Genomic DNA, 12,627 nt, shown 5'->3' with positions numbered 1-12,627 from the left:
TCATGGACAGCTCCTCTCACAGTGCCAGGTACTATTTTGGAGGGTCTTGAAAGCAGAAATAATCTCTCCCCCTTTTTTTTCACATAATCCACACAAAAGTCCACAGGGCATGTTAGGAAAAGGCAGGTGAGCATTAACTCTTCTCCCAGCATCTCAACAGCATTTTCTGCCTTCTGCTTCTACCACTGCATTAGGAACAGACGCAGAGGGAAGGAAAGGAGAGAACTGGTCTTTGTCAGAACAAAAAGAGAGGAACAAATGAAATAGCAGACAAAGCTTCTAATTCACATAAACCCCTTGAATCTTACAGTGTTTTCCTTGCTGAACTGGCCCAGAATCACTTCTGATGTGATTTCATCAACCCACAGGGAGAAACCAAGACAAGAACTGGAAGCACCTTTTATTTTTTTTTTTTTTTTTTTTTTTTGGCTGCTGTATTCCAGAAATACTTCATGCTGCAAATCACTTTGTTCTCCCCATTTTAAGGGGGACAAGACAGCAGCAACCACCGTTTCTGGTGTAGTCCACTACTGTGTGAGGCAACAAGGGTGCTAATGCTTTAGAACAGGTGCTAATGCTTTAGAACAGCATTATGCAAATGCTAGAAGCAAATTTGAAGCATCCCGTTTGAAGATATTAACACCTGCTCCCCAGCAGAACTAATTACTGGAGAGCATCTCCTGAAAGACTCAGCACCTACTTGGGCTTGCAGGGCTGAATTCACTCACAAAACCTAACTGTGGGTTAGGAAAGATCTGTTTTTACCCTGGCAGCCCTTTGATCACTGCGAGGCACCTGCTCCACGCAGAGCTGCAGGCAAGATGTTCTCAGTTGTGGAGGTGAGGCCCGCACAGATTTCCGTGCCCTTTACAGCCACTTTTTCTCCTGGCTGACTGATCAGAAAGGGCAAGCTCAAATGATAAAGAGTTTCATGAAATAAGTGTGCTGGAGAGCCACGCAAAAGGAGCATCTTGTGCTGGGGATGCAAGTGAAGGGGGTGGGAGTGCGAAGCGTCTTCTCTGTCTTTTTGCATGCTGACCCGTAGGCAAAATAGGACAGAGTAAAGTTGGCAAGCAGGGTTGAAATTAAGTATCTTTGGTGGTAAGATAGGTCATTCCTACTTCCCCATTAATAGCCAGTTTTTTATTTCTTACTTATTATTGTTTCTAATATTTGGTTATTTTTCTTACAGCCTCCATTAGCAGCATAAATACAGCAACCTTCTAGTTCAGGATTATGCCTGGAGAGTTCTTACCATAAACCTTCCTAGGAATATTTCCTAGTCTCAAATATCCAGTTTAATTATTCTAAAAATCTCTTGTCATTTTAGTAGCAAGATGGATGCTGTACATCCATGAAATGAAAAAGCAATGACAACTACTCAGAAAGATGAACCTGCCCCCTTATCTTGGTCCTGATATAAAAACGAACTGCAGCCAAGAAACACTGATTATTTCTGGGCCCCTCTCCCAAAACAGTAGCCACACAATTATATCTGTCTACAGATCTGTCATCCACATATCATTCCATCTACAGATCTGTCAATTCTCCTTTGTAACAATTGAACCCAATGGCCAGTTGGAAGCAAATTGTTCAGAAGCCTCAAAGATGCTAAATTTTCACAAGCGGATTTTTAAAATCAGTTGTTGTGCAGAAGACAGGGAACTTTTAAATGACCTCATCACGGCGGAACCGAGGAGAGCTTGTCCCTAAATTGAACTGTTGGGCTGCAAATCAGCAAGAACACAGTTCTAGACAAGCTACAGAAGAAGTTTAGAGGAAGAAGCTGCAGAAAGGCAAGGGTACAAGGCGACCTCAGGTGGGCTTGGTGACACCAAAGAGGTGGGAAGCCCTTTTTTGAGCTGGCCATATGAAAATAGACAGCTTGAAGAAGGCTGCAGCAGCAGAGATGAAGGCAACTCTGTAGGATGCCCCTGTTCACAGAGCAGCTCTGCTCATGCCCCTCCATAGTTCCTGGGAAATAGGAACAACCAACTGAGCAGGAGACCTGAAATGTTAATCTCAGGGTTTCTCTGGAGTGAAGCAGACTTCCCAACCTGTGATCCCCTTCCAAAGACACAACACTACTTCTCTCAGGTCCCCAGCCCTGCTCAGTGCTGTGTCTTTAGCTTGAGAGCAACAGCTTTAGAGCCTACAGCAGGAACAGGTCACCTGTAATTAGGAATTTCTCTCTGGACTTTATCCAGTTCCTATTGAGACAGGTGAAAGAGTGGAACAGGTCCTGCAAATACAGCCTTTAATGTTTTGAGCCTATTCAGAGTTCTGGTGCAACAGAAAAGGGGCAGAAGTAAGAGGAGGATGCAGAATCAGCCTGATATTCCCTCCTGAGGCTCACTAAGCTTCCAGGTAACCCAAGGCTTTGTCCGTAAATTGCCGTTTTCTCTCCACTTCCTAAAACCAGCCCAAATAAAAGAGTTACAGCAGCACATCCCAGAGCTGACTAAGATTTTTAGGAACATTTATCACCAAGCAGAGCACTTGTTCCAAGATGGATGATGGCAGTGGGCCACCAAAGCACCAGCAAAAGCTGATAGACAAATATTCTAATGAACTGTTCCTCTTCTGACAGTGCTGATGGCATCATGAAGGGTGTGACACATTTTGAGGGCTCCTAATTGTCTGCACACATTTCTCAGAACAACTGAACAATTTTTTTTCAGGGAGATATGCTCTGGACACAAATGTTTTGAAGGTTTCTCGAGAATCTCTCATGAAGGATTGCCAGTGCAAGTTTTGAGCTGGGAAGCAGCTCGATAGAGCTGTGTTTGTTCCTCTGTTCGAACTCCCTGCTTTAACATAAAGTGTCAACAGTAAGAAATGTTTAAGACATTTGGTAGGATCACAGCTAAGAAACGGCTCTTTCCCTCTCACTCCTTTCACCACAATTATTCCCCACATAATCTAAAGACAGCAGTAGGGACTAAACATAAATAATCTGAAGATGGCAGTCATCTTACTCTGTGCTCTCTTCAGCCCTTCTGCAAAATCACTATCCGTCCTCAACACCATGCATGAACAAAGGCAAAACAACCAGATACAATAAACAGCTCTGCAAAGAGTTAATCTTCTTTTACCTGTGGAAGTTGGGCCTTTCTGCCTCTTGTCTTCAACCAGAAAGGGACAAAAATGTAATATATCCATAAAACGTCACATTTACCCACTAAGTGCTCATAGCTATTTCTGGAAGGGTGATTTTTAGAACAGCTGCTGGAAGGATTAGGATTTTGAGAGCTGAAGTTGAAGGTTGCAAAAGGAAGAGAGGAAAAACAGGAGAAAAGAAGATAGTAACTAGATGATAATTGAGAGTATCAGAAGGAATCAAGAAACCAAATTGCTGTGATACCTTGAAAGATCAGGGTACAAGAAACCAGGCAGGTGGCTATTCTGAATACATCAAGAGAAATAAAGATATTTTATGGGCGGAGCTGATTTCAGAGACGCTGGGAACAGACAGATCTGCCATTTCTGCACACAATGCTCTGCTCCTGAGAGGTCCATTCAGCTGAGTTGTTACTGTTCTGTTCTTGGGGTAAGAAACCACATTCTAAAGAGCAAAGCAATCTCCCATCTAAGCCACAAAAATGGCTTTTATGCAGACAGTCATTCTTTGGCACGACATGTTTCTCCCCATTAAGTTTCTCTCCAAATGCAGAGCTCAATACACAGCTCCACAGTAAGTCCTGAATTGATAATTTTCCACGGAGATTAGACTTCCCGTTGCTCTGACGACACCAGGCTTCAGGATTAGATGGGCTGGCTTTGGGAAGTGGATTTCCTATGGACTGCTGCTGAATGGCTCTGCACACAGGCACAATGACATTAGTGGAACTTCACTGGAGAGAGGCTTTCTTTTTTTTGTTCAGCTTCCTGTTCCTGCCTACAGCTCTTAGGAATTACTGTAATATGATAATCAGGAACATTAGTTAACATTTCCCAGGATGTATTTCTGAGAATTATGTGTATTTGATGCGAGGCTCTACAGGGATTAACGAAAAATGCAGCAAAACCATATGCAATCAATGGTAATATTCTTGTAGCTCTGAACTTCGGAACCACCCTGACTGTGATAAACCATAATAAACACATGTATGGGGTTTCCAGGGTGTAGGACTCAAGATAAAGGGCAAATCCTCTTTTGTGATGTAGGCAAGAACTCCTGGAGTGGTCTGAAGCCGGGATAGCTGGGGATGTCAGTGCTGGCCAAGGTCAGGCAAAGGCACAGCCAAATTATCACGTGGCACCATCCATCTGCAGCAGCAGCTCTCACTGGAGTAAATCATGAATGTTCTTGCTGGAGCAGCTCATCCCAGCTTGACTTTCTCCTCACACTGTCACTTCGAGACTCGAGGAGACACAAAGTTTAACGCTACTTTTGCTGCAGCTCCCAGGAGCTGAGCACGGGGGAAGCTACAGGAGGGGGAGATGCCCTCTCACAGCACCACATATTATTAAGAGAGAACCCCATTATTCCCAAGTGGATCAAAGCTAAGTTACTGTAAGGTTTTATAAAATCATATTTAATGCACAAAGTAAACGGACCCCTAACAAAACTATTAATTTTGAGTTAAAACTAAACGGAGGATGGGTAAGTCACTGGCAAACCCAGTGGAATTTCTGTACAAAAGTGGGAAGGGTTCTCCCATTGCTCTGGATTTGCTCCAGGAGCTCTGTGCTGGAGCACAGAAGCCATATCAGATCATGTACTTGGGCAATACCAAACAGGAGTGGCAGACAGGGAGAAGATAATGAAACATATTCTTCAAACAGCAACACTAGAGAGTATTTGGATGGAATAACAACGCTCAGCACTCATAAAACTTTGTAGCTTTGCTTTTTTTTTGGCAAAATACATTTACTGTATTGAAACAAATCACAGAACATTCACAGGCAGCCACATTTCCTACGTGTTCTGTTAACACAAAAGATGAAAAGATCATCTTTCCCGTCTGTCTGGGTTTAAATGACTTACACTGATGAATAATTTTTAAAACATCAGTATGCCAATGGTAATATGAATGATGATAATTTTCAGATGTTTTTAATTTGTAGTTGGAGATAAAAATACACAAACCCATTTCAATATTTTTTACATGCAGATAATAAACGTGCTTCTTCTACTGATTATCCCATTGATTTAGGGTAGAGACATTCATGTATCATTACATAATTTTATTTAATGATTGTTATGTCTATGGGTAAGATGTTGTATTCCGTTTAATATGTTACATCTGACTGAAGGCCAGGGTTGCTTTGATTAAAAAAATGCTCGACCTAATATGTTGTTAGTAATGGCTCAGTTTCCCTATTTGCCCTCAGAACTTGAACACAAGACAAAATAAGTCTACATTTCTTTAAAGCATGCAGGCAGCTGAAACACACATATTTGCATAAGCTGCAACACTCAGTGAATGGCAAAAGCCATGCAGACCACCAAGCACGAGGAATACACTGTGGAGGATGGAGAGGTAAAACGGAAGAGATGAGAAGGAAGTAAAAAAAAAAAAATAAACCATGCATCCATGAAAGCAATGGCAGGCACTGGTGGAAGAGTAAGTGAACACCTCGAGGTGTAGAGAAAAAAAGGACAGATACCTACCCCAACCTGTGCTATCTAGCTACCGACCTGTGGACTTATAGTATCACCAGTTGGCTCACCAAAGGGATCACTGTTGGAGGAGGCCTGAGACCCATCAGGCTAGAATACAAGAACATAACACCTTTTTTTCTCAACAACAGAAAGTGAAATAGTCAACAGGAGGTTATTTTCATGCTGTGGGCATAACAAGTACATCCTATCTCATGAAAACCAGAGAGTGAGGCCTCGCCGCTGAGCCGCTCTCCAAAGCCGTAGCGGTTTCCTACAGCTGCTGCAGGCACCAAAGGACCTCACCAGCTCCTGCTGGAGCCCAGGCAGGAGCTGCCACAGACTTCAGAAGGTACTGGATCAGGCCAACCAGAACTGCAAAAGGCCCTGAAAGCCATGTGAAACAGAAAGAGTCCAAGCTTGGGTTATTTTGCACTTTTTTCTGTACCGATCCTCTCTTGCCTTTGGCTCACTCGGGCTCCTACCTCCCCTAAGACACCTGGTGATTTACAGTCAGTGCTTGGATAACATTTCTTGCTTTGGTCCATAAAGGCAAAGAAATCACATACCGAGGGCCAGAACATTGAGGAACGTAGCTAGGCAAGCAACTGGGATGCAAGAATGTGCAAGACAACATCAACCATCATCTTTTAACACACAAACTCTCACATCTTTCTCTGCAGCCTCAGCACGTTTGTTGTTTTACCCCAAACTTCCTGACCATGACTAAAGTGACTGCTGGTGTGCTAAAGAGGATACTGGATACAACTAACATGTACAGCCTTACATATGAACTCTGAGTTTGGTTCCTTGTATGCAGGGTTAGTGCACATCAGCAGAAATGTTGTGCTATCAGCAGTCAAACCCAGGGCAGGACGGGAATTCCGCCTGCAGCTCCCCCACAAGCACCACCCAGTCCCAGTGGAAAAGTTAATTCTGACACTATGGAACAACATTTAATCCGCTTTTATCTTTTCTAGCTACAAGGAGACAATGAGGATTTAGAAACCTTGTTGCTACTCACAGCCTCTGGCTCCTCACTTTTGCTCGGGCTTTCAAACCCCTCTTCAAAGAGGTCGTCTGCAGCAGGGTCACTCGTATGAGATGCTGATGATTTTGATGGAGAACTCTGTCTGGGTGCAGGGGTTGGAGCTAAACAAGGATTAAGGCAACAGCAACAATTATTCTGTTGAATTCTTCAAAAAACCACTTCAGCACAAAATTTGCTCATGCTCTTACATCCCTCAACTTTCACCACCCCCGAGAATCATTCCCTAACAAGGCACTGAAAGAAGTGAATTCAGGCAGAGTTGTCATTATCAATCCCATGTGTTTGATTTCGTTTGGCAACTTCCAAATTAAGTTTGGCTGCATCTGGCCTATGTCTTTATGAACCTGGGAGACACCACTACATTACATTAGGAATGTGTGAGTCGCCTGCCCTGTGGCAGGTAAGTGACACTGTCTCTGACTGATCCCTGGTGAATCTCATGAATTCCTCTTCTCAGCAATCTGTAGATTTTCCACTGACATGCTATGAACACCATAAGCTTGTTTTACAGCTCTTCAATAAATTTCCCCACGTGTCCAATATGTCTAAAATAAATACCCATCCCCTAATTTCTGCAAAGTATGGATGGGACATAAGTGAAACCAACTGTAATGTTGAATGCCATGGGCTTCTGCCAACCAGCTTGCATGTTCCCATCACAAAACAAATATTCCTGTTTTAGAAATTCAATTTCAGACTGTAGCTATCTGGGCTGTTCACTTCTGTGACCTCTGAAATTCCTCTCTGATATTTTTCTTTATGGCTGGAACACATTTCTTAAGCCAGAGCATGCATGAAAGTTCTCAGTATCTGGGTTGGAATTTAAAAAGAGACAGAAGTGCTTTGGGGAGCAGTCATGTCTGAGGACACGGATGGCTGAAAGCACATAAATACTCACGTGAATTTGTAGATGGTGTCGTGGAAGTCACAGGAGTCAAATTTAACTGAGAGATGTCAAAGTCATCACAATCATCTGCTTCCTGTGCCATCCCAACTTTGTTAAAGTAACTTGAGAAGGCCTCTGAGGTACAACTGAGGGAAGGCTGATCTGGTTTTCTCGATGGCACTGGTGGAGGCTGAGCCATCTGGAAATCTTTGAACATTTCTTTTCCCATTTTCTGTCTGGGCCTGTCTGTCTGCGGGCTCGATCTGTTGGAATCGCTCGTGGGCGGGACGGTGGCTATAGGAGCAATGGTACCTTGAAACATGGCTGCTTGTAAAGGCAAAACAGTTTGTGTTGGCATGAAGGCAGTTGGCTGGAACTGGCCAGCCACGGATGGCCACGGCTGCTGGGTGGGAGGAAAGATCCCGGGCTGGCCCCACGCGATGGGCTGTCCTCCCTGCATCACCTGAGCGACTGGAGGCTGGGCACCCATGGCCAACTGCTGTTGAACAAGTGGTTGCTGTCCCCAGAAGGAGGGCAGGACAGCTCCCATGGCAACATAACCTTCAGGGAATAAAGAGAGCAGGAGGGGGGGAAACAAACGGGATGGAAGATTTTAGTGGGAAAAGCGATGCAATCAATCAGAAACGCGTAAAGCTGCGCCGGCGATCCCAGGGCTGCAGCACGCTCGGAAAGAGAGCTGAAAACACTGAATTCACTTCACTGCACAAATACTCACAGGCAGAACCACAGAACCACAGGCTGGTGGACTCTGCAAAGCAATCATCTCAAATTGCATCATAATGCTGCTACTACTACTACTAATAAAAAAAATCCAACCCAGATGATTTCAGATTAAACCCCTCACAACTTGGGTTATTACCCAATTACTTGAGAACATCAAAAAGATCTTGAGCTTCTGCTGCACTAAATACCTATTAACAACAAACTGCTTCAGGTATTAGGCTAACATGACCCCCTCTAGTTGAGGAGGAAATTAAAGATTAAAACTAAAATTATAATTGCTTCCTGCCAGAGATGAAGCCGCCTTTAAAGCTAGCAAGAGTTTGTGTAGGAATTACAGGATCAGGGTTTGTTTTTTTTTTTTTGTTTACAACAACACAAAAATGCTCTGAAACTAAAACCCCTGTAAAACATTTTACAAATTAAACTACCTAACATAATTATGCTCCACTGATAGAAGTACTGTGCTTTACAGATATGCTGTTTCACATTTAAATTCAATACTTACCACTATACTTTGCATAATGTAACTTCTCTCTCAATTTTAATACTGCTATAGCTGTAAAACTCTTGTTTCCAACCTGAGTGTTTCCTCAGTCTTCCTGCACCTTTTTCTCTTTGCTTTATTTCTAGACTGTTCTGTAATCATAAATATAAGGCGGGGGGGGCTGCTATATTGTAAAGGGAAAAGCCCAAAACTCAGTAAAATTAAAACATAAGGAATTGAACTTTGGGAGACCTAATTCCTGAGTGATGGAAGGAGCAGTGGCTCAGATACATTCCTGTTCCAACAGATGTCCAGGATGGACTCTCCTGACGTTCTTTGATCTTGCCCCCACTGTGACCTGATCTCAGCAGAGAAAGTTTCCATCTGACATTATCCCCGAACACTTCACTGCCACTGTAACCTGTCTGAGGTGCAGTGGCTAATGTGGGGCCATCAGAGGAGGCAACCAATTAGAAAGTCACTGCTGAATGATTCAAGGCACTCCTCCTCCTCCTCCCCTTCTTTTCCTAAACGGGTCTGGGAGAGATCAGCAATCAAACCACAGTGTCTGTGCAGAATGCACGCAGCTTTTGAATTCTGAGCACTCAGGGACACAGGGGAGTCTAGAGGACATTCCAGGATTAGACAAAGTGGAATACCTTTGAAGCACAATCAAATTCTCAGCCTCTGTTTACTGGTGACAACAGAGAATATTCACTGCTACCCCAAATCTAAACTAAATGCTGTTTCCTCTCTTGCTCCTGTACCTAGAAGTCGTGTTATCCAAATGGCTGAACTATGCTTGAACTCCCATTGACTTTTTGCCTTCTGCTTTAAAAAAACATAGGCAAATTCAAACTCATGTCCTCCCTGCTTGTTAAAGACTTGCTTTGCCTTGCCCTGAAGCACTGACCTCAAAAGCCTTCTCCACTTCCACCCTGCTAAAATCAATGTCCTGAGCACTGAAATACAAACCAGAGCTGGGCACTGACCCTCAAATCTGATTCCAGACTGTAATTCCAGCGCATTTCTTACCTGAGGGTACGGCAGCAGTGCTGAAAGGTACAGAACCAAACATGTCTGTACTAGCAGGGAGTGACTGGGATGAAGATGGGATAAAGGCATCACCTGGAGTAGCAGGAGTCTGCAGAGAGACAGGGAGAAAACACAAGGGTGATGTATCAGCTGCAGCTTCTGCTGCACACTGCTGTCACATCACCTGGAACTCTAAAAAATCCAGGTTTGGAGTGAAGAACGAGAAAGAAGAAAGAATGGAAAGATGTAGAAGGAAAGAAGCAATAGAAATAAAACTATCAGAATTTGCTGGGGATAGGGGAAAAAAGAAAGAAACTGAGAAACTTTCTATCGGGGGGGGGGGGGGGGGGGCGGAAATCAAGGTGAAATTTGCCTGGAATACATCACACACAAAATATTGACATAATTTCTTTCTCCAGAACATGACTTGTGATTTTAGATGTTAGGTGACAAAAGGGAAAGGCAGTGACCAAGGCATTAACTTTTAAATTATTACTAACAGTTAAGGTAAATGAAATATTTACAGGATTTATGGAAAACTGAATAAATATTGCTTCTAATTAACCAACAGGACCAGAATCATAGGTCTAAATTAAAGGAGAAGCCAAATTCAATTGAGTAAGCTGAGGATGAGCAGAAAGAGCTTTGAACATCTAGTCCCAGACATGATACAGAATATATTAAAGATTTGAGTCTCCTGACCTCACAGCACCTGAATTTTCTCAGTATATTCACACTTCCCTACAGTGTAATGTAAGGCCCAAAAGCTGCACATGAATTTTTTGTCATCTTATAATGCTGAAAAACATACTGAGACTTTTTTTTTTTTTTTTTTTCCCTTAAAATACTTCCAGCCCTTTCTCTCTCCCTCTCTTTACTTCCCTCCTTTAACAGCAGTTTTGGGATCTGCACTTGGTGGATCCAGAGATATGAAATATGAGGCTGTAACTGGATCTTCTGCAGTGCAGTGAAGCATTTCCCTCTGACAAACACCAGGGAAGCAGATCTGCAGCTCAGGTTGCACCCTATGTGACACTGAACACTGGAGCAGAAGAATAAAAATCGAAGGTATTTTTGCACATTGTCGTGAAACAGGGACTGCATGTTCAATTTATTGCACTTTTATTTTCCTGCAACCTAAAAACTACTTTGAAACCCTCCCCATTGGAATGGCTGAGGACAATAAATGTACTGGAAATATCATGCAGGAAAAGACACAGTGCACTTGCCCTGGGTACTCACTGGGGGAGAGGTTACATCAGGAGGAGTGGACATGTCCCCAAAAAGCTCTAGTTGGGTAACAGCCTGTAAAGAGAGGGAAAAAAAAAAAGAATCCATTTATCTTTTGAGGAGAAGAAACTGTGAGTTAAGTAATTACAACTTGTAAAGTTATCTGGTGACAGCAAACAAGATAAACCTCCCCAGTGTCCTGCAGGCTTCAACTGTGAAGTCTCACATGGAGGAAGCACACAGGCTCAAGCTGTGGGATTTTAATATTGCTAATGGACCCAAATAGCCAACAACTCACGATAGAACAATTCTGAAGGGAATCCTCCAAAATGAAAAAAAAAATGAATAAAACATGAAACAACTATCCAGAACAGGACTGGATGCATTACTGCTCTGCCTTTAACATCAGTGAGCTCCAAGCATGATCTATGGCCAGTCCTTTTCCCTGACTCCTTTCCTAAACCCTCACTTCAAGGTCTTAAAGCACAGCAGCAGCACGTGGAGTGCCAGAAGGATACAAAACGAAAGAGCTTTTAAAGTGCTGCCTGATTTCTCCTTGCCCATGGGACAGGTGTGACCTGGATAAGTGGACTTGAAGGAGGATGCACAACTGGGTTATTGCAAGTTTGTGGCTCTACATTTAGTTCTTGTTACAAATATTTCCTCAGGACGCCCTTCACTGAGAGCTCAAAACAGGTCACCCATGCAGGCCTGGCTAAGTGGACCAGAAGAGAAAACACACTTTATTATAAGAAGCAACTTGAGTGGCTGCATAGTCAAAGCTCCTCCACATGTTCTAGAGCAAATTTACTCCCTTCCACCCACCTGCAAATGAGTTCAGCTGGAGTTGAGGGATGTTAAAGCAGAGAACCCTCAGAGCTCTGCAGGAAACCTCAACACCATCCACCACTTTTATCAGGGTGGTTATATGAAAAGCTTTGCTGAGAACCCAGAACTTCTCACTACCTTTCTCACTGGTTTTCCCATTATCACACCCAATCACACCCACAAAATGTGGGAAGGCACAATTCTCATTATGAACAAGATTTAATGCAAATTTTAGTTAAGCTCTTTGAATCTCCTCCCCATCTTAGGCATATAAACCTTGGATCCTCCTATCACACAGGCAGGTTTGATACTCAGTTGAATCTTGTCCTGCAAAAGCAGCCCCTGAATGCTTTGGACAGTGACCAAACTGGCAGGTCAGGCTTTACAGCCTTCCAAGATCACCCCAAGATTTTTTCTGCTTTTACCCTTCCATTACAAATTATCCTTTAAGGAGTAAGACTACACATATCAAAAGTTTATACTTTTTTTTTTTTTTTTTTTTTAAATCCAGTCTCTATTCCCACACATAAAAGCAACACCACAGTCACTTAGAACTAGAATTTGTCTAAGCAGTTTGGATGATTCTCAGCTTCATGTCACAATGTACCCAGGGATGAATTATCTCACTTTTTCTCACATCATGTTTTATATTAAAAAGATCACATTGCTTTAGTGCTATGAGAATATGTTTTCTTGTTATGGGCTTATATATCCCTCTAAGTATCTGCATGGAAATGCAGAAGGTAAAAAGAAGGGAAAGCCAC

General features: G+C 42.9%; 1 protein-coding gene across 8 annotated transcripts in view; it reads right to left on the bottom strand.

Moving 5' to 3' along the window:
* The window catches only part of DAB1 (DAB adaptor protein 1), a 409,578-nt gene that overhangs the window by 5,964 nt on the left and 390,987 nt on the right, over nt 1-12,627 (bottom strand). For all 8 annotated transcript variants that reach the window (XM_058421723.1, XM_058421724.1, XM_040072732.2 and 5 more), the window contains 5 exons: nt 11,048-11,110; nt 9,806-9,914; nt 7,555-8,103; nt 6,630-6,757; nt 5,618-5,716 (listed from right to left, as the gene is read on the bottom strand). In XM_058421723.1, the coding sequence (XP_058277706.1) occupies nt 5,633-5,716; nt 6,630-6,757; nt 7,555-8,103; nt 9,806-9,914; nt 11,048-11,110 (933 nt within the window). In that variant the 3' untranslated portion in view covers nt 5,618-5,632. The remainder of the gene's footprint in view (nt 1-5,617; nt 5,717-6,629; nt 6,758-7,554; nt 8,104-9,805; nt 9,915-11,047; nt 11,111-12,627) is intronic.

The sequence above is a fragment of the Hirundo rustica genome, chromosome 9 (genome assembly GCF_015227805.2).
Source record: "Hirundo rustica isolate bHirRus1 chromosome 9, bHirRus1.pri.v3, whole genome shotgun sequence".
Taxonomy (NCBI): domain Eukaryota; kingdom Metazoa; phylum Chordata; class Aves; order Passeriformes; family Hirundinidae; genus Hirundo; species Hirundo rustica.
The sequence above is the reverse complement of the archived record's forward strand: the minus strand, read 5'-3'. Positions and strand labels throughout refer to the sequence as shown.